At 35.5% G+C, this 27,665-nt stretch overlaps 1 protein-coding gene across 3 annotated transcripts in view; it reads right to left on the reverse strand.

Annotated features, from left to right (window-relative positions):
- The window catches only part of armh3 (armadillo like helical domain containing 3), a 196,803-nt gene that overhangs the window by 49,868 nt on the left and 119,270 nt on the right, over positions 1-27,665 (reverse strand). For all 3 annotated transcript variants that reach the window (XM_039775147.1, XM_039775131.1, XM_039775140.1), the window contains one exon: positions 25,320-25,398. In XM_039775147.1, the coding sequence (XP_039631081.1) occupies positions 25,320-25,398 (79 nt within the window). The remainder of the gene's footprint in view (positions 1-25,319; positions 25,399-27,665) is intronic.

Consider the following 27,665-nt stretch of genomic DNA (forward strand, 5'->3'; position numbering starts at 1 on the left):
ACTTCTAACAACCAGTGCCCTTGATGCTCTGGCATCCAGAGATACCCTTTCAATGCCAGTGTGTTTCTGTCTCTCAAGCCCTCTACAGAACTGTCTTCTTTTTTTTTTGCCACATTCTTGGTACCCTTGCTGCAGAAAGCCATTCACAGTCGATCCCCTTATTAGAATATTTCTGCCCATCTAGGTATTGCTTCTGAATGCCACATCCTCAAAAAAAGGATAAGGCATATTGAAAAAAAAATGTATATTAATTTCAAGTAAAAATGCATTCTCCTTTTAACAATTCGTTTATCTCCCTGCAATGGACTGGTGCCCTGTCCAGGGTTTGTTCTTGCCTTGTACCCTATGCTAGCTGGGATAGGCTCCAGCACCCCCAAGACCTTGTTCAGTATGAAACAGGTTAGAAAATGATTGACTGGCTGACTTTATAAATTTATCGTCAAAAAGACTGAGCAAATGTAACAAATAAAAATATAGAATTTGCTTTATCCCATCCTTTGTCCAGTGTTACGTATTCATGCACATTGCTTTTGGAATATGTAAAAGCCACAGTTAAGAAGCCTTTCTGATAAAGAGGTACAATACATTGCACAGAAAATTTACAGATACAAAGTAACAGAAGGCATTAAATAAATCTCACTACTTACCACTTATTAACTTAATTGTAAACGCAAAGCAATCAATATCTCCCCAGTCAAATTTCAGAATATATTCCGTAAAACTAAATTATTCATAAATTAAATAAGCACTTTTGGCACACTAAAAATAAACATCTGTCATTAATATTTTAGTGCATAAAAAGCTTAATAATTTTCTAGTTCAGCTGCCTCAAAACTCAGGGAAGCATGCTGTAATATCAGCATCCTGCAGGCTGTACAGTATGTGAGCACATTTTGTTCACTGGGCAGGTACAGCTGTGCTGGGTATGTATAATTTGCATCTGAATAATTGACATTCATTAACATACCCCAAAGCACAAAGGGAGAGTTACACACCCAACAAGAACAACAGCTCTAGAACAATGGCCTTGAACCATAATCCAAAGGTGTATGATAGAAGATCAGCAGCTACCCACACATATATTCAGCATTTATAACCCATTAACAAGCTTAAATTGCTTTTACTTGGTAGAATCTTGTTGTTAATTAATAGTCCATTAAAAATGAGTAAACCCATATATAAACAATAATAAGATATATTTCACATATGCATTTGTTTTTTGAGATTCATTTGATTTGGGAACAATTTAATTATTTACTTTTCAAATGAAGAACCTAAGGCTGTTCCCATGTGCTCTACATTTACTAGAAAGTACAGTAAAATACTTTACTTATAAAAAATATATACAGTTTTAATATGAATTCTGAATGTGGTTCATGCATATTGTGCATTCTAGTAGGAAATTCTGAAGTTTAATAATTTACAGTACATTCTCTAATGTGACTGCTTGGTACTTGTGCAACATCTTCTGTTCTTTTTCTTTAATAAAATGAATCATTAAGTTCAGTCTGCCAAGGAAGTGGTACTTTTGACTGACTTCCAAACAACCGTTAATAAATACATATCCAGGAGTGTAAGATCTTAATTTTTTTAAATAATAGATGCTAATGTTTTTATTATATTTTGCTCAGACAAAAAAGATAAACTGAATTTACAGGACACTTATAGTGGTAATTAATATCAAAGCATCTTCTCTTCCTGAATTATACCTGTAATCTTTCATTTTAAAATATCTGTAAAAAGATCCTTGGGCTGTGCTGATTGCTTTATGGCTTGTGAATGGAAATGCATAAAAAGATCAAAAAACTTTGAGCAAAGACAGCCACTATATGGACAGTCAGCCAGTCAAATGCATGTAGTATCACATATTCTGGAGTCCCACGTGAAATTTTAACATAAATATGGCTTGTCTGAGGGGCCAAAGACAGGGAAAACGCAACGTCAGAAAAGGAGACTGAGTGATGTGTGACCGTTTCTTCAGAATGTCAGCACAACCATCTTATGAATAACACTGGGCTCTAAGAAGAATAATGCGAGGTGACAGACAATTATGCTTTTACCTGACACTTTGTCTATAGCATTCTAATGTGTATCTGTATGTTAATGTTAAGGGTCGGAAGTAGACCAACCTAGTAACGGATGTGGTAAGTCACACAGAAACCCATGATAATATATTCAAGTGTTTTATCTTGGCAGAGTCCTATGTGACTCTAAATTTCCCCTTTTTGTACTCTTTAATGTTTAGACTTTATCAGAATGTCTCACATCCGATAGACTTACCACTGATTATAAGGTATTCTGCTTTAGCACTTCTCCCCACCTTCCCTCATACATCTATAATCTCAGGCAAATGGATTGTGTAAAAGGACAAGCAGGAGTTAGGTTATACATTTTAATATTACATTACTAATAATATTCATAAAATAATAATAATGAAGCAGGGTACATGTAAATATTGGCAAACCATAACCATACAACCTGATAAATGCTAAATGTATAGTTTCAGATGGTACACAGACTTGCAGTTACTCAAATATCCCTAGTTAAGCCATCATTTCTAGTCAGCTTTCTTCAGGATAGACTGCATTCCTGTCTCAATATGGCTGCCGAGTTTTGCTCCTCATTGTGTTCTCTTCATGGCCATGGTGTCAGTGAGGGAGGGGTAAAGCGACCAACTTCATGCATTCCTATCCAAATCCATAGACCAATAAGGTGTCAAGGCATAGAATAGGATTCAAAACCAATCCCAAACAGCCATACTTCAGACCAATGGGTGCATACACAACCTTTTTAGACCTGCCTTCAAGTAGTGGATTGGTATATAGAATGTTTAACAGAAGCTTGCCAGATACGCAGTTTAAGGGTTTGTAAGGGTTGGCTTACAGAATGTCCTGAATTGAATCACCCATGCCAAACCAATTTGAGACACCTCCCTCAGCCCTGCAATAAATTTCACATCCTGAGTCAGTCCTAAAGACTTGGTGGTTATTTAAAAATGAAAGTATAACAAGCCTAATGAAACACTAATATTACAATTGGTAAGACTAGCTTACGAATAAATACATACAAACTATGTATTATCATATTCAAAATATCACTCCATCATAGTGTATTAACAAGAACGTCTCAACAATATTAAACACTTTCTCATCCACCCTAAAGTCTTGCCATTTCATTGATTTCAACAACCACACAGATCTCACTCATAGAATTAGACCCAAAACTCACCAGGGCCCTCATGCATAACGTCGTGCATAGAATTCACACTGAAACATAGCATACGGTCAAAAGCGGAAATGTGCGCATGCACAAAAAAACCCAGATGCATAAATGTGTGTGTACACCAACTTCCACGTTCTTCCGCTCCATCAATGCTTTGACGCTTGCGTACTCAAAGGATTGACCTGCCGTGAAAATGTATGTGGCTTTACGCCAAGTTTAGTCTTTATACATCACGATGTGAGCGAGGAAACAGTTTATACATGAGGCCCCAGGTGATTCTGACAGTGCTTCCTATAATGATATATGCATTAGGTTCAGCAGTTCCTCAGTGTTCTTTTCACCCTCACAAATATCCATAGACAGTGTTTATCACTTTCACACCCTTGCTTACTATAGTACATCAGTAACACAAAGGTCATCCCGCACGCACGATCAAACGTGCGAGCTACTGCAAAGCTCCGGTTATCTAAGTGATCTACAGTAGTTAGCCTTCCAATTAATATCGACTAAAGAAGGGATTAAAAAAAAATTTGTTGGTTATGGGCTGATTTGGAATTGGAAGAGGATTTTATCTCTCACAATGTCACAATCAAAGTGTGTTTGTCTGATCTGTCAATCCATCATTGCTATTCCAAAGAATGAAAATGTGGAAAGGCACTTTAGAATCTTTCATAAAAACTACGAAACTGACTTCCTTCTGAAAAGCGATCTGAGAAAGAGAAAGGAAAGGGAACTAAAATCACAGTTAATCGGACAGCCGTCATTTCTCACTCGGCTGAATTCAAAAGCAAAGGCAGACACACCGAAGCATCGTTCCAGGTGAGTCACTCGATCATTAAGCATAAGAAGCTCTTCCAAGATCGAGAGATGATAAAAGATGCTTTCATTGAGGCAGATAGCTAGGGAGAAATTCCTGCTGAGATTTCAAGACCCCTGGCCGGAGAAAAAGGAGTTTCTCCTTGTCATTAAACATGCAGAATACAAGCAACTTAATAACGATCAATGGCCGCTAGACTTGGCAATTTTTTTCCAATCTGACCAACATGTTGAATAAGTTTAATTTACAGCTGCAAGGAAAAGAGAAAACCATGGTCAATATGATTAGCTCAGTTAATGTTTTGAAACGCAAAATGCAACATCTGTCCTCAAAGCTGCAGCGCCTTGATTTGGGAAACATCCAAAACCTTGCGTCAGAGCTGGAGACGCATTGGAAGGTGTGTGCGCAACTTGACAGCATACGCTACACAGAGAAGATTGAAAATTGTCTGTCAGACATTATCTTTTTTTTTTTTTTTAATTCATTTATTCATTTTATTACAATCAATACATAGCAATCAAGTTTTTACAAAAAAAGAATTATGTTAAGAACAGATCGATCCCCACCCTTGAGAGAGAGAGCAAGCCAAAGGTGTAAAATTTAAGGCTTGTAAAAATACCTAAATCAACAAATTCTCTGTGCTTTATAAACTTATTTCAAAATATTACTGATTAGATCCTGCCATGTTTTGAAAAAGTCTGTACAGATCCTCTAACTGAGTATTTGATTTTTCCAATTTTAAATAATATAACACATCAGTTTCCCACTGACTTAAAAGAGGAGAGTTTGGGTTCTTCCAGTTTATCAGAATAAGTCTGCGTGCCAACAGTGTAGTGAATGCAATCACAATTTGTTTGTCTTTCTCCACTTTAAGCCCTCTGGAAGAACCCCAAACACAGCTGTTAATGGGTTAGGAGGGATTGTGAGTCCAAGACTGTCTGAGAGGTAATTAAAAATTTTTGTCCAGAATAATGTTAATTTGGTGCAGGCCCAGAACATGTGACCCAGTGAGGCTGGGGCTTGGTTGCAACGTTCGCAGGTTGGATCATGCCCTGGAAACATTTTGAGAGTTTTAGTCGAGACAGATGTGCTCGATATATAATTTTGAGTTGTATAATTGTATGCTTTATGATATGGAGCTTGAGTGAATTCTCTGCATTGCTACTTTCCACTCCTTTTCTGATATATTAATTGAGAGGTCATTTTCCCAGTGTCCTCTTGGATCTTTGAAAGGAAGGGATTGTAAAAGGATTTTATATATTGTAGAGATGGAGTCTAACTCCTTGAAATTGAGCAATATTTTTCCAGCGTGGATGAGGGTGCAAGATGAGGAAAATCTGGAAGGTTCTGTTTAACAAAGTTCCTGATTTGAAGATAGTGAAAGAAATTTGTAGCTGGAATGTTAAATTTGGAATGTAATTGTTCATAGGATGCAAAGACGTTGTCTATATAAAGATCTCTAAGCAAGTTAATTCCAAATTTTTTCCAGATATTAAAAACTGCATATGTTTGTGAGGGTTGAAAGAGGTGGTTCTCTTTGCAGGGTGCCACAGAAAGAAGCTTCTCCGTCTTAAAATGCTTTCTACATTGGTTCCAGATTCTAAGTGAGTGGAGCACAATTGGGTTATTAGTGTATTGCCGATAACGTGTGTTTATTGGAGCAGAGCAAGGAATACAAAGAAGTACTGCAGGATTTTACTTCTATTGCGGTCCATGCCTGTGTATGTTCTTCTATTTGTGTCCAGGTTCTTATCGACTGTATATTTGCCCCAGTAATAAAACTGGAAGTTAGGTAGAGCCATGCCGCCTTCTGCCTTTTGTCTTTGTAGGGTCGCTCTTTTGATGCGTGGATGTTTAGAATTCCAAATAAATGAGGTTATTGTTGAATCTAATTGCTTAAAGAACGATTTATTAATGTATATTGGTATGTTTTGAAATAAAAAGGAGCTTAGGAAGAATATTCATCTTAACAGTGTTAATTCTTCCAGCTAGTGTGAGATGAAGGGTTGACCATCTATGCAAGTCTTGTTTAATTTTTTCCATGCAGACGCGAAATTTTGTTGATAAAGAGCTTTATGTTTACTTGTGATGTTTACCCCAGGTATTTAAACTGTTCTGCAATGATAAAAGGAAGGGTGTCTAATCTAATATTATATGCTTGAGAATTCACGGAAAGAGTACACTTTTATTCAGATTAATTCTGAGACCAGAGAGCTTTTGAAATTCTGTGAGTGCTGCTAAGACTGCAGGCACAGAATTTTCTGGGTCCATATATACAGTACCATGTCATCTGCATATAATGAGATTTTCTGTTCCAGTCCTTCTCTGCTAATCCCCTTTATCTGATCAGTATTTCGACAATGTATTGCCAGTGGTTCAATGGCAATTGCAAACAGCAGTGGTGACAAAGGGCATCCTTGTCTTGTGCCACGCTCTAGTTTAAAGTAGTCTGAGCAAATGTTATTGATGCAAACTGAAGCTTCTGGGTTAGTATACAGTAATTTAATCCATGCACAAATGTTCGGGCCAAACCCAAACTTCTCCAAAATAGTAAAAGGTATTTCCATTCAATCATGTCAATGCTTTTTCTGCATCCAATGATAATAATATTTCTGGGGTGTTTGATTTAGTTGGTGAGTATATTACATTAAACAGGCGTCAAGATTTGAAGATAAGTGTCGGCCCCTAATAAATCCAGTTTGGTCTTGTGATATTACAGGGGAGCACTTTCTCCATCCTTCTAGCTATGATTTTAGAGAGTATTTTAACGTCGTTATTCAGAAGTGAAATTGGTCTGTATGATGCACATTGTAATAAGTCCTTATTTTGTTTTGGAAAGACAGTGATTAGTGCTTGGCTTAAAGGTTTGTGGAAGAGATTGGTTATCTCTGGCTTCTGTAAATGTTGCTAATAGGAGGGAGCTAGCTGAGCGGAGAATTTCTTGTAAAACTCTGCAGGGTAGCCGTCAGGGCCTGCTGCTTTTCCACCTTGGAGTGACTTTATAGCATCCAGTAATTCTGATAATGACAGAGGTTTATCGAGTTCCTCCACACTAAAAGCGTCAATTTGTGGTATCTGTAATTTATCCAGAAATGCATTAGATTGTATATTGTCTTCTTTAAACTCAGTAGTATATAGGGATTTATAGTAGTCTCTAAAAGTGTACATTATATTTTTGTGTTCATGATTTTATCTCCGTTAGTTTAGTAATTACCGAGATTGCGCTATGCATCTTGCTTGTGAATTTGTTGCGCTAAAAGCTTATTAGCTTTCTCCATGTTCATAATAATGATGTCTGGATTTGTAAATTAGTTGTTCAGTTTCTTTAGTTGTCAAGAGGTTTAATTCTGAATGTAGAGCCTGCCTCCTCTTATGTAGAGTCTCGCTTGGTAGTCTGGCATGTTCTTCATCTATTTTAGTAATTTCGCTTTTATCTCTGCTACTTTCTTCGCTTCGGATTTATTTCTGTGGGAAAGATATGAGATAATCTGTCCTCTTAAGAAGGCCTTAAGAGTTTCCCAGAGTATTCCTGCAGAGATCTCAGGGGATGTATTTGTCTCTAGAAAGAATTCAATTTGTTTGGATATAAATTCAGTACAATTCTCGTCAGCTAATAGAAGGGATTGAGGCCATCTGCGGGGTGAGTGTATGGGGCTTAGTAATTTCAGCTCCAAGATCATCGGAGCATGGTCTGAAATAACAATAGCATCGTATTTACAAGATTTAATCTTAGGCAAGAAGTTATTATCTATAAAGAAGTAATCAATCCTTGAGTAGCAATGATGTACTGGTGAGTAGAAAGAATATGTTCTTGAATTTGGGTTTAAAAGCCTCCAGGGATCTTATAAGTTGTGATCAGTTATAAACTTTGTAATTATCTTTGCGGTGTTAGTTGCGTTCCCCTGTGGAGGAAGTCTTATCTAAAAGTGGATTTAGAACACAATTAAAGTCCCCAGCCATTATAAGTTTATGAGTGTTCAGATTGGGAATGGATGCAAATAAATTTTGTATAAATTCCTTATCATCAACATTAGGTGCATAAACATTTATCAAAATCATTTTACAGTTAGATAAGTCTCCCATGACCATCACATATCTCCCTTCAGGATCCAATACTACATCTGATGCTACAAATGGTACTGTTCTATGTATGAGAATTCCCACCCCTCTAGTTTTCTTTGTAAAACTAGAATGGAACATTTGGCCAGTCCAGTCTTTTTGCAGCCGAACTGATCCTTACTTAGTAAGTGGGTTTCCTGTAAAAATACTATTTTAGCATTTAGACCTGTTAGGTGAGAAAGTACTTTCTTTCTCTTTAATTCGTGATTCAGGCCTTTAACATTCCAGCTTACAAGTTAACTGTCCCATCATGGAGACACTGATTCTGAGTTTTTGATGTCATTTATAGTCTTAACTGGAAGTGAAATAGTTTAGGTCTTAATTTCCTATCCCCCAAGAGTTGTTGCCATGCAGCTTATTATTACGTTGATAGTTATAATTATAAAGATTGAGATGATAGATTAGGTATAGATCAAGCCTGCTCTCTTTCTCTTCCCCCTTAACCCCCCACCCTCCCTTTTTGCCTCCCCAGGTGAGGCTAAAACCCACTTCATGCAGTCCCAGTCCTCTGACATACCCAGAGACAGAGCACGTCCAAAGCACATCAAGCCCCCATGCAGTGGCGCTTTAAGGTTAAAAGATAGAGATATCTGTTACCAATATAGTCTTTAAAAGAGGAAAAAAAAAAAAAAAGAATTTTGCACTTAATATATATATATATATATATATATATATATATATATATATATATATATATATATATAATCTTCAGCAATTTTAGTGCATTAAGATGATGTCAGACATTATCTAATGGAAAAAAGTAGCAATTCGAGTGTTGCCCAATGTAGCGGAGTAAGAGTAGCGTTTCTTCTTCACAAATGTACTCAAGCAAAAGTAAAAAGTATGGTGTAGTAAAACTACTCTTAGAAGTACAATTTTTTAAAAAAAGTTACTCAAGTAAATGTAACGGAGTAAATGTACCCACCTCTGATACTCAGTATATTTTTTATATATATATATTGTGGCGGGCGACCGGGTCCCATGCCGGCCGGGGCGCCCTTCTGCATATGTTCCGGGGGAGCAGCCATGGGCTCCGCAGTACCTCCCCCGGGACGCTTGGTGGCAGCCTCTCTGGGTGATGTGAGTGCCTCAGTTTCCTGCAGGGCTCCATGGGAGATGGAGTTCTCCACAACCCTGAGGGGATCTGGGGTGGCCGCCAGGGGGTGCTGCCTGGATCCTGGAGCCTGTGTGGACACCTCTACAGCCCCGCCCAGAAGTGCAATTAGCCACAGGTGATCAAACACCTGGAACACTTCCGGATGGGTTATAAAAAGGTCCAGCATTCACCACTCATGAGGCAGAATCAGGAGGTAGAGGAGTGGTGGTGCCAAGGTGAAGAGAGAAAAGTGTCTTAGTTGCCTAAGTGCTTTTGGGACTGTGTTGGGCCGGGAGTACACGGGGAAGACGTGCCCCACGGCTGAAGAGAGAAATAAAAACTATCTTGATTTTACACGTGCCTCTGCGTCATATATAGCATTTTTAATGTAGGTAGATCACTTTGACCTGGTCATTTTAAAAGTAGCTCGCAAGCCGAAAAAATGTGGGCACCCCTGCCCTAGAGTTAATCTTGTTCAAACTCAATTTTTGGTACAGCTCAAGTAGTGTTACTGCTGGATCTTGGTCTACTGAACTGCTTAATTAAGTTCATGCACTCTCAAGATGAAGGTGACATTGACACTGCATGGAAGACCAAATCTTTAACTTAATGGCTTCTATTAAGTTTGCTGTTCAACTACAATTCCTAAATATAAAACAACAGGGCTAAAATAGTTTTATTAGCTCCTTATAGTCAGCTCCACTGTTTATGTCTTCAACAAGATTCTTTTAAACTTTGTTTCTGACCTTTTCTGAAATAGAAAAATTCTTCTGGTGTGAGAAATTAACTTAGCCTTAACACTGGTGCCTGCTGTGGTTTCCTGGGACAGCTTAAGCCCAACTACATTTTGGGTTCAAAAATTTGGTTGGTGACTGGTGATATAAGGTACTGTAATACCAGGTACACGTATAAACAACCTTGTGTTCTAATATGCCATTGGTAATGGACAATTCACAACCAGTACATAATTTTCGATACAAAGTTGTCTGCTCTGAATCCAAGTCACACTCTTCTTTGTGTTCCCATCATTGACAACTTGAATGTTCAAATCTTCTGATAGGATTAACTGTTAGCATAATGAAGAGTAAATTATTATTTTATATATTATATACTATATGTTTAGCTTAGAAGTAACGAGATGTAACTGCAAACAGAAAGGCCTAACAGTTATGTCAAAAAACAATGCATTATGGTATAGTTTTCACACCTTCTACTTTTTGTTCATCACCAAGGTCAATCTGAATTTGCCTTCCAAACTGGTTTACTTATAATATATTTACTTGTATTGAACGTTAGAACAGATTTCTTATCATGTATACAGACTTTTGCTATTAGTTTTTAATGCTTTGTGCGAACTGTTTTCATATATGTACACATTTGGCTTTTTAGTGATTTACATGTGTGTTGTTTTGCCGAATAAACAGTGTTTTAAACTGCTGCTCCTCTCATGTTTAATCCATAACAATTACAGAGAGAAAGGTGTTTGGAGAAATTCTGGAGCAACAGACTAGGACCAGGTGATAGAAGGAACAAATAGGGACAGGCAGGATCATTATCTAAGCACAAGCAAAGAGTCAGTAAACAATAAAATGGCATCATAACTTAATGTTAAAACAAACAAAAGAAAATAATGTACTAATCTTTATTGTTTATTAAAGAAATGATTCTGCTCCTTGGATGCTAGAAGCTGTACACCACCATTTTAAATAGGTGTATAAGATTACATAATGTGTGACATTACTTTGATGTTACATGAATGGCAGTGGACATGGCAACAGTAACCCACATTGGTGCTTCAAAGCAGTCTGACAATGTGAAAAACATGAAACTGTTATACTTCCCAGTTACCAGGACTCCACAGACTGGAACAATGCATCCACTGTTTTTACAAAGGTCAAATACTCTGAAATGCTATTAGGCACATTTGAGTAAAAACAAGTCTACCTCTTTGTAAAATATAAGATGATCAGTACTTACTGCAGAGCCAATGTTGTACACTGAGGTCAACTATATCAACTAAAGTTGCACCAGTGATTTCTACATACTTTGCAAGTTCACACAGTAGATTATTTTTACATTAATTACACTTGTACATTAATGTCTGTTTCTGATAACAAAAATAAATCAACTAAAATATTTTCAATGTGATTTATGCACAACAGTCACACTTTCAGTGTGGCATAATGACTTTTTGAAAGCTTTGGATTCCAATAACTGTGACATAACTTACTATGCAGTATTTTGTGGTAGTGATTAAATTCTATGTAACAGTCAGCCATCACAGGTATATTCAGTAATAATGGAAAGCTAAAAAGGTTTCTTTTCAGAAAACAGTGAGAGCACAATTTAATGTCTTTAAAACAGTAGCATGAGAAAAAGAAATTATCCTTTGAAAAACTGAGAAAATGCTCACATTTAAAACATTATCCAACAAAATTAAATACTCATTAAAGCTTTTTTTTAGATTTTTCTTCCACCTACAAAAGGGCCATTACAAATCTTATAAAAGTGCAATGGATCATCATGACTTTTTACTTTCAGTCAGTGACTTAGACCTACACGACAGAGTACATCTAAAAGACTAAAGCAAAGCAACTATATGTCTATCAATCTTCAGGAAAACAGGCACATTTTACATTTTAGAAATCTCAGACTCTGGAAGGTACAGCAAGAATAATTATACTTTACTGAACCACACATTAGTGACAAGATCTATAAGACTACTGAAATATTCAACAGGATCATATTAAATCTGCAAGCATGGACATTTAATCAAATGTACACTCAACTAAAAAGACTGTCATTTTGATGTTAATACTCTGTTTCTTGATACATTCTATTATATTTTAACAGTAATATAGAAAAAATCTTTGGGAAAAGTACAAAAGTACAGAAAACTTTTACAAGATAAAAGGGCTATGCATACAGGAATAAAATAGATACCTTAAATGTACCCTGACTGCATAGTACATGGCATTCTTGAAAATAGTGAACAAACCTTCAATATGCATACTTTGAAACCACTATGAAAATTAAGACTTCCAAAAAGGAGTGGACAATTCATTTGTCAAATAAAAAACTTCAAGTTTACTTTGGTTACTTAGATTTCAACCCATCTTACTTATTTGCAAGCTTGCTAGGTGTAATTCACATGTCCTTTAAATTGGTTCATTAGCATGTTGAAGAAACAACAGAATTACTAGTGCTACTTGCTTGTCAGAGAGTGAGATGCATCAGTGAACTCAGCTTGGTCTTTCCTGAAACCTACAATTCATGAAATCTAACAACTGTGGTTTTATCAACAACATTGTCTCTGTATACAGTTTAACCACTTGTGGTTTTGTTACTGATTCCTCCTATACCACAAGAAATTAAAAATATTCTGCTGTTTTAAATGCACATCACCACACACTGCCACTGCCCATGTACTAGGAAATTGATTCTTCCACAAAACTGCTGCAACACAAGGGATATTTAAATGAACCACAGGCTAAGATGAAGACATATGCCATTAGTTTTTACTGAAGTATAGAAAGCAGTGCAAAATCTTTTGGGTAACCCTGTTATTTTTCAACATTTCAGCCTTGAATCAATGCTTATCCCTTGCTAATTAATAAATATCGCTGCTTGTTAACCTATAAATTCAGTATATTGCTTTAAAAAGGAGTATTTTTAATTAATTGATCAATATTGATTGCAGGATGTCACGGCACAAAGGCAGCTTCACAGAGACTGGGCTTTGTTTAGACCAGGGAAGACAACTGTCATAACATTCTCAAATACATTTAATACAGTTTACTTATTTTTACACAATTTTTAATTATGATCATGTACACATTGATATCACAGTAGCAAGCATCCTCACAACCACCAGAGAACTTCCCAAAAATAACAGAAAAATAAAAACAGTAACAGCAAATACTCCTCTTCAAACTGTAACTGAACAGTTTCTTTTCTTGGACTTCCGTAGATTTGTACCTTGGATACAGTGGAGCACTATGGAAATGCAAAGACTTGCAGTTCCATAATTAGTAACTTACAAAGTATACATGAGTGCTCATAAAGATTAACATCTGACTAGCAAGTTGAATTAGAGCTGTGTTATGCTATATTCTTCTAAAATCAAACAGCTGGAAAATTACTAGTTTCACAGTCAGAAATTTAATGTGAATGCCCTTTGAACTGACTGACAGATATTTTGGAGAAATGATGCTACCTGAAATTTCCAAGTTGTCATGTAATACTGACCTTCCACCTCAGTCAAGGTAAAAAAATAAACATAAAAATAACCTGGGCAGCTACAATTTCGACCACAATAATCCTTTTAATGTTTTTAGTTTGCTGTTTATTTTATTAAAAATATTAAAACTATTCTTTAATTGCTTTTTTGTGCTGACCAATTAGCAATCAGAAGAGCAACATTACATTTCTCCCAAAAATTAGACAGGAATTAGACAGGAAGTTCATGTAAATCCAACAGACTGGGAACTCCAAAAAGTCCTACAGTATGTAAGTGCAGCATTAATCAATAAAGCAAAGTACAGTTTTCTAAAAAAAACCCTAGTTTGATAAGATCACCTTAAAACTCCAGACTTTATGTAACAGATACCTTGAATCATTGTTAGGGCTATATTTGGTATGTGCTTTTGAAATACAGTATGCTGAAGAGTTAGAGACCACAAAATAATTATTCCCTTAAATGCTGATTGTCCGGTCTGTCGAAAAGCTTGATCTTCACTTTATCTTCTTTACTAAAGGCGTGTTTGCTTCTGGCAAATGAGGTCACCTATGCTCTTAACCCCAAGCTTATGAATTTTTCGTTATCTCTGACCTTTTTAAATTTTCCTGACATACGCCAAGAAACTTGCAGTTCCTTATCATTGTGCTAATAGCCCGCTTCTGTTTTGCAAATTGGTGGTTTAGCAGAACGCAGCCTACTACACCAGCCCACCCCCCTATTCAGTCAGATGAAGGAATTGCCCTGCTGCAAGCCTCACAGTTTAAGTCTGTGTTGAATAGTTTTATCTGGCGATGCGGTTGTAAGGAATAATAGAGGTAATGCAGCATTTGAAATACATACATTTCATGTGTGTTCCATGTCTACAGCAATCTGTGTAAATATAGAATGACAGCGGAAATGCGAGGCAAGAAATGCTGAATACATGGCTAAAACAGAAAATGTTTTCATATGTTATAGTAATAACAACATAATTTTGACGTGAAGTGTAGGATGTGTGAAACATCCAAGAAACACTTTCACAAATGCTTAACAAAAAAGAATGCATTTATCAAAGAATTAAACAGAAGAAAAAAAATTGCTCAATTGACAATGTCACTGAAGCCCAACTATCAGTAGGTATAAAATAAAAGACATTCGCATACGTGTGTGTATTTGAGTGTTTCATTTTCAACTAGTTGTCACAGTCATAGCACTGCTCCATCATGGATCTGCACAGATGCCGCAGTGGATAAGCTACCATTTAGCAGTGCTGAGATAACGGGTTAAATACCCGTATTTTCCCTGAATTTAGCGCTTTGAGTAGTGAACTGCTATTATTATTGTATAACAAAAACATACATTTGATGTGAGTCTATAACATCCTGTGTAAATTTATGGGACTTGTAAAAGATGTTACTTTTCCCTGCACACGGACATTCATATCAAGATGTCACTTGAATGATTTTTTTTATTCAGTTTTATTCTTGGATTCTTGAATAAAAAAATTATTCTAATGGCATGTTGATGTGAATGTCCATGTGTGAGGAAAAGTAACATCCACCATAGACACTGCAGTTTCTGCTCAACAAGACACCAAGAAGAAATGATTGAGCTGCGTTTGTGTGTCTGCTTTTATACCTTCAGCGCTAACTTTTATAAGTACCATAAATTCATACTGGCTGTTACAGACTCAAATCAAATGTATGTTTTTGTTATATGATAATAATAGCAATAGTAAATGTAGGAAGGACCCAGGATCATACCCGCGACCTCTTGATTATAAGTCAGCAGTCCTCACCTCTGCGCAAGTGAAGCAGACATATCTAGTTTGTATCGACTGATAGTTGGGCTTCAGTTTTCTATATTGGCAATAACATGTAAATTGAACAATTTCTTTTTCTTTGTTAAATTCTTGAATAAAAGCACACTTATTTTGTTATACCTTTTGTGAAAGTGTTTATTTGACATTTAGATTTTGTCAATAATTACTATAACATGAAAAATGTTTCTGTTTTAGTTATGTGTTCAACATTTCTTGCCTCGCATTTTCTGTCATCCTAACATGAGCATGATATAAAAACAAATTCAAAGGAAATGTGGACACATAAAAAAAAAAATGTAATGTGTAGCATAACAGGTTAAGAATACAGTTTGATGCAGACAGTAATAAGTTTTATTTGCTTATACAGACTAAACCAAAACCTCAATAGCATGTAAGAAATCCAACAAATCAAGACTATATTCTACTGCCATTTTCTAAATGAGAAAATTAATTTAAAATTGGAATAAAGTAGTACTGTCTGATTCAATGTTGCTATTTAATTGTTATTTTATTCAAAGGTAAAAGCTGACATACAATTGCAAATGAATTGTTGTTTGTTTTGCCCATACTAATTTGACATTGAGCTACTCCAAATGCATTACGCAATCATCCTTTTCATAATTTTGAATGGTTAGCCTTTTATAATTAGATTTTTATCTTCACTAGCAAAACATACAACCAACACCATTTCCTGACACAGTTTTTTTTTCTTCCACTATTCTGCACCTTGATCTACTAGTGTACTCAGAGAAGTTTTTCTCTTGTACCTTAAACGTATCATTTTGTATCTGATTCTGTCCCATTCACTCTTAAACCCGAGATTCCTGACTGCTGTTTAATGCTAAGACCTTCTCATTAAAGCAAATAACTGTTATGATTCTAATTTTCTGTTTATTATACTTTACACATACTTACACTTTAAAATCTCCACTTTAAAGGGTCTCGTTAGTGTCAACCTAAGCCAACACTTATGTGGCTGCTGGCTTGAAACATAGTGCCTAAAACATTTAAGTGAAATTAAAAATATTCAGGCCACCTTTACATTGCTACATCTGTAAAGGAGAAAAAAGTAGACAGATTGTGAGGGCTGACTTTTTATTCCGAGTGCCACAATAGATGGTACCCTGCTGCTGCCTGTTGGACACCTCCAAAAGATTAACACAATAACAATAAAACAATTCCACCTTCAACCTGCCTGCTCTTTTACATCACTTGATATTCTCACGCTGTTGCTGTATTACTAACCAACCTGTATTCCTCCTGATCTTAAACCAGTTAGTCTGATCTGAACTGACTACCCCTCACCCCCAGTACTCAACTCTTCCTAGGGAAGAGCCCTGTGCCATCAAAAGAAGTGTTTTCCTTTGGGCTACATCTCAGTCTTGACTCCTGTTCCTTACAGCTGTCCATGTAGCAGCAAGGTACTTCAGAACATATTTGTAGTGCAGGATGCCAGTGGAATGTGGAAAACAGGACTGATGCAACTCACCATGCGAGTAAAAAAAAAAAAAGTCAAAATATTAATAATTTAGCAAAGCACAGTGCCAGTGCATGTGGCTTGTAAGCATTTCAGCATTTCGTGTTTATTTTTATGGCATGCTCTCATGACAAGAACTCATGCTCCCAGCTGCCAATACTAGACTGAAGACAAGACTGTGGTGCTGATGTTTCCCTTTTATAGGTTGCACTTGCTTGGGATTTTACTGGTTCTTATATTTAAATAAGTTTTTTTTTTCAGTTGGTGTTTGTTCTTGCTGTGGCTGCCACTTCAGCCGTTACCATAATGAAAACATTAAATTAAAAAAAAAACACAAACAAATGTAAAAGTAACAACTACAATAATTAACTTACATTTAAATTTATTCAGATATTTACTTTTATTTTAATTTGAATATTCAAACATTACTTTTAGGCTAATTTGACAGCCCTAGTATATAGTATTACTAGAACTCTGCAAAATATGAATCTGCAAAACAAGAATATCAAGGTTGGATGAAGTATTTGTAATATTTTAAAAGATTCTCTGCTCAATGTACACAATCTTGAGAGATTTTAAATGAAAATAAGAACAGTATTCTTTTAATTAAGAGTTCTCTGAGGTGTTTTTTTTATTCTGAGTAACTCAACAACATGCTAATTTCTACAGATATAAAGATTAAGAAAGCTAAAAACAAGTAAGTGGACAACAGTTGCCAAAGAGTGTTTAAAACAGCTAGTATTATACTTTAACCTTTAACATGCAATTTTATGAAAATGTTAAATGCTAAGACTGGAAAGACTGGAAGATAGCATATTGGTATAAAAATTTGGAAAAGTACAGACCAAGAAGCTTAACTTGTATCCGTGGCAAACACCATCCATAATCTTGAGACAATAGCTAAAACCAACACCTTATGATTTCTATTAGTTTTCTAATCTTTCAAAATAAAGAATCTAATAAATTCCATCCTTTCAGCATAATAAATGTCAACTTTTAAGTTATTCCTTGCTCTTCTTCCTCTAACATCCTGTTTGTCTTTCCTCTTCCACCAATTACTTTAATGAAATTTTTTCTTAGTTCACTTAAGCTATCAATGATTTGATCTCTAAAATGAAACTGAATCCCCACTACTGTACACTCTTAAATCCTGCCCAATGTAGTAGTCCTAACTGCAACTAGAATAAGCTCTATGCAAGCTGATTTCAAAGTAATTTACCCCTCAACAATCTTGTGTAACTACTCTGATTTGAATATCTAATGATTACAGCATTATGCTCTCAGCTAATTTGCATCTCAGTTTTACACTGTCAGCATGGCACTGTCAGATCTAAACACTAACGTGGAGAATTGCGCGCGTACTAAAGTGACTTTAGCTGCAGGTGGTAGTTCCCATCCCATTTTACTTTATGGTGCCAAGCAGAGTTGTGTTGTGATGCAGCAGTCTATTAGCCAGCAAAAGCGCTGTGAAGAAGCTGTCTTTTGTTACGGTTCTGCCTTTGTCCGGAAACGGCTCCATAAGCTTTATGACCACAGTTTCAGAAAGTCTTGGGACAACTGGGATCTTTTCCTAAATAAAGAGTAGCATTCCATATGCAAATTTGTCATTTTTTAACATGTTCTGCATGGGTGTCTTTTTTGTCAAATCGCAAATACCACATGAGAGTCTGATAGCAGTCACGGGGCATCGTATCTTTGACTGCCGGTACAATAAATAGTTCTGAGCAGGCATCAACCACAGCACCAACTATGGTCATCGCTGCTCTTGAGAAAAGAATGGAGATAAACACCATCAACTCAGAGAGGGAGAGGCAAGTTCGCTGTACCACGTGAATGTCACTGGCAGAATAAAACTGAATAATAAAAAAAAGTGCTAACTTTTACAAGCAGCCAAAATTTACACTGGGTGTTACAGACTCAAATCAAATGTATGTTTTTATTATACTGTTCAAAACGAGTAGCACCTGGGCTTGAACCCGCAACCTTTTGGTTACAAGGCAGCAGTTCTTACCTCTGCACCATCAAATAAGACATATCAACTTTCTGTCGATTGACATTTCAGCTTGGGTTTTTAGCTCATTGACAGCAACATGTAAAATGAATGATTTTTTTTCCCCTTTGGTTATATTCTTGAATAAAAGTGCACATGTTTATTTGATAATTGGACTAAAGTCTTCTCACATTATACACTTCATGTCATTACTACTATAACATGGAAAAGGTTTCTGTTTTAGGTATGTGTTAAAAATTTCTTGCCTCACATTTCCTGTCATCCGTATAAGGCAGGTCTTGTAACCCGAAAAATCGATCATAAAAATCAGACCTCAACTTATACGGCCGTTCAAAAATGCAACACTTATTTATTTTATTTTTTTTACATCTTCTTGCTTTCTCCAATCTCACACCAGTTTCTCAGATGCATGGAATTTTGTTGCAGCAGTGCAGTTACCAATTTCTTTCGCCACTTCATCATCTTTTAATTTAAAATTAGCTTCATACTTTCTTCTGATCAAACGCTCCATCGTAGATAAGGGATGCTCTTACGATAAAGGTTTATGAGGGTGTAATATACAAAAAACACAAACAGTGCAAACGTCGCTTCAGGATAGGTTGGGTATTACTGTGTGGTCACAGAGGCACAATGCATAGAAAAAAAAGTAAGTGTGCTCCGTGATTACTCTCTCAGGTGGGTGTTAGACCAATAGTGCGAGTTTTCCACATTCGACTTATATGACCGACATTATAAAATACCAGTAAAATCAAGTCCCGACTTATCCACAGGAGTATTTAAACGTGAGTATATACGGTATTCCAAATAACAATATATTATTTACCTTATATAACTCCAGGCACCTCACACCCAGAAAAAGAAACTGATAGAGCTGATAGAACTTCTGCTGCGTCGGTGGGGGATGGGATAGCAGGCTGCTTGCTGCTTGTGCTGATTGACACATTTGAAAAACAAAGACACAGATGGAGAGGTGTGAAGGAATTTAAGGTGGCCTGGGATTACGACTTTTTTTGTAGACTTCTAGTGTAGATTCTAGTGTTAAACAATAATTTGTGATTCTTGACAATAATAGGTCTGATGAAGCACCAGTCTCCTTAAATAGACAGTACACGACTTCTAGTCATACAGGGGTGTTAAACTTAACAACTGCAGTTGTTGGAAATTTTTGCCTTGAGGATATCAAGCTGCATGACTAGTCTGCGTGGTTCAAAACAACCATGTTTCTTCTTTCTTCAAGGCCACATTGTATGTGTTGTACATTTATGGTCATCAGCTCTCTGCACACACATAATGCTGATATCTGTCAGGATTTTGCATCTAAGTGTTAGCTTATGCAGCTACAGTTATATAGATCATTGAAATGAACCAACAATATTGCCTTGTGCTGGATAGGTTCAGGGTCCCCAAGACCCTAAACTGGATAAGCACAGGAATTCGAATGGGTGGATCATTATAATCTTAACTTAAAAAAAGCAAAAACCTGGAACTCTCTCATTAAAAAAAAGTAAGTTCTATCATTAGCTCATCAGTGATATTATAGTGTGGTCTGGTGTTATTTATTTAATAACAGAGGAAATAAGGAATTGTGAAAATGATTTGTCACTGAACTTTACGTTAGAAAATGAGACAAAACAATAAATGAAACATGACTTTACATTTTATAGATAAGAGTTATAGTGTCATTATAGAGTTATAATGTCACATCCTAACGTCATAAAGCTGATCATCATTAAGTGCATGATTGTTGGTTTTTTCCTGTAAGCTTTAATGCATTGCTTATAAAAAGTTTGAATGTTTGGGAATGTTATACTCTTATTTTATTAAAACTGAACAAAATTCATGCATGTGAACTTATTATGAAATGATTACAGTTACAGGGTATCTTCCACCATACTGAGAAACAGAAAATAATTATATTTTTGTTTTCATATGAACAATACCCCTTCTCTTTATTTGCTTATAAATACAGTATGTGTATCAAATACAGTAGTCTTGTTTATTATGAATCATATCACTCTTGTCACTGAAGTCCATACTCATGAAATGTTTTCTATTACTCTTGTCTCATGTAATTAGATACTACTTAGTTGTCCTTTGTCTCAAACAAAATATGTTAAACACCACTGTCACATCTTTTATTTTACAATGCAGATAACTAAAAATAGCCTGAAAACTCAACAATCCAGGTGCTTTGCTGAAATGTTTTTGCCATCAATTGTTACAATTTCATATACCCTAACACTGAATAAATTGTAACTAACATTTTTCAACCAGAACAATGCATGTCTGTTAGTTGTGCTTTTTTGGCAATTAAATACCTGGAGCTTTAATGTAACTTTAAATAAACGTAACTGAATACTTCTGAGTAACTTACAGTACTGCCAGAAGATTCATTTATCAGTGCTAAGGAAATGTATTTCTGATCAGCCTCTGTCTATATGATTCGGTGCTCTCAATATTTAATGCAAAAGTATGTAATCTTGCATAAACAAGGGGCCCGAGTTGCCTCAGAAGCTTGCAGTCTTTTTAGTTAGCCAATAAAAGGTGTCATTTTGCTTGACTTCCCATCAATGTATGTGTCCAAAGATAATGGGACTGACAGTCCTCTCTGCTGGAGCAAATGCCTGTTAACAAATTCTAAAAATATTGTCATACTTGCATATTCCCTATTCATAGTATATTTTCAGAATTGTAATTTAATTGATAAATATAAATCTGATATAAACCAATACTGGCTTATTATATTGCCTCTTGAATATACTGGTCAAAACTCTCCTTCTATATTGTTTCAATAATTGCTGAAAATGTCATACATTATAGTTTATCCATGATCACTTACATATCATTATATGGAGTTGTAACTAATAACCAAGAACGTTTGCTTGGGTCTGGGTTATTCTATGATGCCCCTTAATGGCTAAAAGAACATTTAGGTTTAACAATGGCAAGATCACAACCTGCATAATTAGCAGGAGGACTGTGTTCTGCAGGGGCAGTTTCATTTTACACTGCAGAGAAAGTGTGAACACCAATTTTTTATGTGTGGAGAAGAATATATTTGAATGAAATAACTTCTGAACATTTTCCCACAAATGAAAGCATGCAGCTTCTATCACAAAAACACTCTCATCAGAATCAGTATCTTCATGCTTAACTATACTTGTCAGTACTCTAGCTCACAGTATGTTTACAATAGAGCTGTTATGACCCAGAACAGATCTAATTTTACACATTTATCATACCTCAACTACAATATTAGTTAAAAGGCTGGACACACTTAGAAATGTTGATATTTTTGACAGAAATTAATACTAGAACAGAATAGGAAGGCCCAGATGCAGACCTATATAAGAGAATAAATACATCAGAGCCTGTAGTATGAGAAATCCAGGCCTTACAGGTCCTCAGTTTGCTTCTTCCTTAAACACACACCAGAATAACACAGAAAAGATTTAAATGGGCATTGAACACAGGCATTGGATAAAAGATGACTGGAAAAGCATATTATGATCAGTATCCTGGAGTAATCTTTTCTCTGCTGCAAATGACACCGTTATTTTCATGTATTTAAGGAAGAAACCAGCTTTATCAACATACCAATAACGCAATATGTATGGCTATTACTGCTTGAAATTACAGATTTTAATTTATTATTTGCATATGACTGGATATTCCCATTTTCAGGAGCCATTCCTTCCAAGTGATCAAATGGTAACCACCCTTAGCATTTCAAAGGATTAATCAAGGATAAGCTAATTGGCTAGTAGAGAAACCTCTGTTTCACCGCTGATTTTCTGCTCCTTTCGGGTGTAAGGGAATGAAATTTGTAAAGTTCAGAAATGGCCAAAATGAAACTCCCTTTTCAAGAAAAATTTTTTTTGCAGAATAAATGTGTGACAGTTACCAAGAAAATTAGTTTCACACAAAGGCGTATATTACTGCACTTAGAAAAGAGGGCATACTGGATCTAACAAGGAAAGAAAAAGAAGTTGAAGACACAGATGCAAAACTGAATAAGAGGATAAGTACATCAGAATCTGTAGTCTGAGAAACAAACTCCTAACAAGTTCTCATTTGGCTTCTTTTTTAAAAACGTGCAAATTACCAGTCTGATCTACAACACAGAACATGACTCCAGGATGATGATCACTTTTCCAGTCACCTTCTGTCCAATATCTGTGTTCTTTTGCCCATTTTAATCTTTTCTCTATTGTAGATGACACTGGTATTTGGCATGTGTTTAAGGAAGAAGCCAACTGAGGACCTGTAAGACATTTGTTTCTCAAACAATGGAATCTGATGTGCTTACTCTTTTAAAAAGTTGTGCATCTAGTACTTCCCCTTCCTTTTATTATGGTATAAATTTCCATCAAAACATGAAAATATCTGGATGTGTCCAGATTTTTGACTAGTACTATAAATCTTCAAAACTATTTCATGCCACAGCAGAGTGTGGAATACCTGGGCTGGGTGGGCAAATTTCCAAAGTTAGCTCAAGATTGATATTACCTACACAAATGCCATGAAGTATAATTAATTTCTGTACTGAGGTTACTGACCAATATAGTGTTCCTGGAGAGTTACGTGTATATACAGTATGTCACTGTTACTTATATACAAGTAAAGTTTTGTGCTCTCTTCATTCATAAATTTATTGAACTGAATATTCAACTCAAAACAAGGTAAGAGGCAATCATAGCACAATGCATGAAACAACCCTGGACCATGTGCAAGCCCATTTAATGGCACACTAACCCACATAATCACGCTTCTCACACAAAGCAAATCTACGGCCACCTTTATACCTGACCACATCTTTAGATTTTGGGGTGAAGGTGTATTTTAGTGAAAACCTATGCAGATATCACAATGGCTTGGGCCTCCTGCAATCATAAATTTTCTTTTTAGGACCACTTTTTGACCTAATTAAAATGACAAATTGACAACATCCCCCTTCTGACAGTTGTCAAATGTCTTTATTTAAACCATCAGTGGTGATTATGTTATGTTGCCGGAACTACACAGCTTTGTGAATGCATATGCAAATTAAAATCGCCAGGGTGAATTCCTCAACCTGAATTAAAAACTACCTTTATGTAAAGTCTTTTAGGGGTACAAGGAGCAGAATGCAGGGGCAATTTGTAAGCCCATGAGTGTAAGACAACATACTCTAGAAGCTGTTGCTAGAGTAACTTTTCAGAAAAGAAAGTATAAAGGATGAAATTAGGCTAAACTGACACAAAATTGAGTTATTATTTTTGAATCGGTTACAAAAAAATGGCACAGGGCACCTTTTTGTGATATGCTTTACTTTGTTTAGGGTTTTCCCTCTAAAATAACAGTATAAACATAGAGGTATAGTAAATAAGGATATATACTATGTTTTGCTTGATTATCTATGTGACGTGTTTATCTGTTTGAATGATGGTTTACTAAAGTACTGATTGACTACAAATGATCAAAGTGGTTTAAAAAATATACCCACATCTACCAAATTGGGAGGTTTCATTATAAAACATTTTAAGAACATTAACAAGAACCACTATTTTAAATTAATACATGATCTTACAATGTTGCCATTTTTATCCCCCAGCTTACTTAAGATTGAGACTTGCAGAGTTAAGGATATGAATGGGAGTTTTAAGTCTATAATCAAGAACAAACAACATATTAGGATACATAGCTGTGCAAGGATTAGAGACCTTAATTTATAACTTTACATCTATATGGTGTCATAATGCTTCAGTGTTGCACAAGCGTCAAAATCCAAAATAAAGAGGGCATAACTAAGGAGGAGTCAGTGTATTTTAAACTTCTATAGCAACAACGAAGTTTGACAAGTACTTTAATAAGGAATAACAGCAAGCAGTTTTCAAATATTGAAATACTAAATGATGTTCCTATATTCGTATATTACTTTGTTAACAGCACCCCAGCTAGCAATAGGAGCTGCATATAAATACTTTCATTAAAACACCATTAGAAACTCTTTCACCAGAATTATCTTAACGAGTACTGTAAAATCCTGTCAAAAATACCCAAAGGGTGGTAATTTTCATGCTAGATTTTATGTTGAACCTTTGTCACTGGCCTCTCAGAAGATATGTAGGGAGCTAAAACTGCCAGTGATAATTAACATTTGAAAAGCCAGAAAGACTGGAAAAAGAGCGGCATGAACAAGTAAATCTTTAAACTCATAAGGTTTTGTGTTTGTCATTGCAGCATAGTTTTTGATCACAGATAACTCATTTAAAATTGTTAAAGTGAAGACAGCAGCAAATGCTTTGTCATTAACATGCCAAAAAATCAATTAATTTTTAATTCATGCAGCACTTATCAAAGTCAAGATTACATCAAACAAATCAGTGAAAATATGCATCTAAATGCACAGAATACTGACAAAAAACATTAGCACGGTGGCAAGTTGCAATAAAAATTAACATCCCAAAAATAAGGCAGGTACAAAATATTCAGTTTAAAAATAATTAAACACAGGGATAAAATATACTGCAATCTGAAAAATGTTTCATCCCTACCTGGTCTTCAGATAGCTGGGATATGTGATTCACAGCAGCATAGGACTCAATTTTTGGATTAAAATGATTAATGATGGCCCTGAAATTAAAAAATAATATATATCCAAGAATGCCATTACAGACTGCTTAAAGATCAATATTTACATTTAAAGAATGCACCATAAGTATTATATAATCTGATGGCTCCTAGATTTTGGTAACTTCCACAAAAACAAAAAAGCTGAAACATCTAAACCTGTTTAAGATGTCGATCACTTTTAAAAGTAGGTCATATATTGGCCAGTGTTTGAAAACTCAGCCCAATGTTTAAACTAGTTTAAATACTCAAACCATTTTACACACACACACAAACAACCTGCTGTTGTTGCCTGTTCTATAATATAATCCCCTGAACTCGGTCTCCCTCTTACTAATACCAAACAAAAAAATGGTAACTTTATCAATACAAGAAACATAATCTGTTAAATATTATAAACATGATATAAAATTACAGGTATCTCAAAGGGACAAATTAAGTCCATAATGACTGCATTAAAATGTCAGCATATCAACACACATGTATTATATCATGGTGCTTGCTACAGAAGACTTTTACTGTATATGCCCAAGCTAACATTACAGCAATGATTTAAGATTTTATGGCAAAACAGAACTATGTACACATATCATCCATTAGAATTCAAAAATATGTAATCTGCTTCAAATAAAATGAACAGCCTGATAATTTCAAAAAGTTAAAAAAATTTTAGGGGGGTGGATATGAGGCAGTTGCTTTATGAGTGTCTGAATGCAAACTGCTAAGCTTTCAACTACAGTCACTGATGTACTGTATATGAGGTCTATGAGACTGACAATGTCCACTTTCTTTATAAGATACCTGAATACCCTTATACCAGTCAGGTCTGCAAACCTCAGCAAATAATGTACCAAAATCTGACAGGCAAGTTGTATTTTTAAACTCCATACTTGAAAGTTATCTTCTTTTATTTCAGTGTTTGGACTGTTCAACTGAAACATCAGGAGCAAAGTCTGGCTGGCTATTTTAATATTTTTTTGCTTGTTAAGATATCTGCTATTAGAATCCATGTGTCGACACACTGGATTTTGCCTACAGACTACAGATTTTTACAGTAAGACTTCCTTTTAATCTTCCAATACAGCCTGAAACATTTTAGCAATGCTAATGAATCTCAGGGACTTTGATTATACTCAAGGCTTTTAAAGACGAAGTATGTGCTGTGACTGCTACACTTTACATTAACAAAACATATACAAATTCAGTGATCAAGCAAGTAATTTGCAAATGACGACAAAAATAAATAGAAGACTGTCATACAGTATATGATGTAGGTAGGATTTTCACAAATAAATCTGCTTAGTTTATAAACAAATAAAAAAGTGGGAACATTAAACTCCATATTACACTGCTACAGTATGTGCATTTTTGATCACCTCGATAGAAAACAAGATACACCACAAGCTCCTCTGCCAGGCTAAAGGAACTAAGACTCTTCAGACTTTAAAAGAGAAGGCTAACAGATGGTAGGGACACAAATGTTCACACTAATCAAAGCAATGATGAAGTTAAACCACCAGAATTATTTCAGTTGAGTACTGAATCATTTATTCATAGGCATAAGTACATTTAAGGCACAAACTAGGAGGTACTTCACATAAGGCATAGAATGAACTTACTGATTAAAGTGGGAACCCTGGTGACTTATGGATAAGTCTGCTAAAATATTTAGACAGCTTATCAATTAGCTATGCAAACATGCTTGACTAACAGAATGATCTAAGCTTATCTGTAAAGTTTGCATTTTCATTATCCAGTATTAAATAACATTGACATAAGAGATATTAGATAATATACTTTGCAAGAATAATGTACTGTACAACCGAGAAGACAAAACAAATGTAATCCTGCTGAACTGTACAAGAAATAGATATAAATGTAGGAAACACACAGAAACAAGTATGGAAGAGTAGTGATTTGCTCTCCTGTTTGCATAAAAGATATGCCATTGTACCCCTAACTGGACCAGCAGCATCTGCAGAGAGAAAGAAATATAAATAATTTAGTGCTCATGCATGCAATGGATGGAATGTAGTTGTTTAGGCTGGTGTTAATTTCCCCTTTTCCTTGTTACCTATATGTATTAAATCTTCTCACAGTTTTTGAAATATGCTCTTTCAGTTCCCAGCTAATCTAAGCAAACGTTAAGCCACGGAAAAAGCTGGTCAACACAAAAGCCTCAGTATGTTTATCACTTAAAAGACTTGTCATTTTGGCCAAATGACATTCATCTCTTTCTAACATTGTCTGCAATGTCTACTGATCACCTT

This window comes from Polypterus senegalus, chromosome 1, assembly GCF_016835505.1.
Source record: "Polypterus senegalus isolate Bchr_013 chromosome 1, ASM1683550v1, whole genome shotgun sequence".
Taxonomy (NCBI): domain Eukaryota; kingdom Metazoa; phylum Chordata; class Cladistia; order Polypteriformes; family Polypteridae; genus Polypterus; species Polypterus senegalus.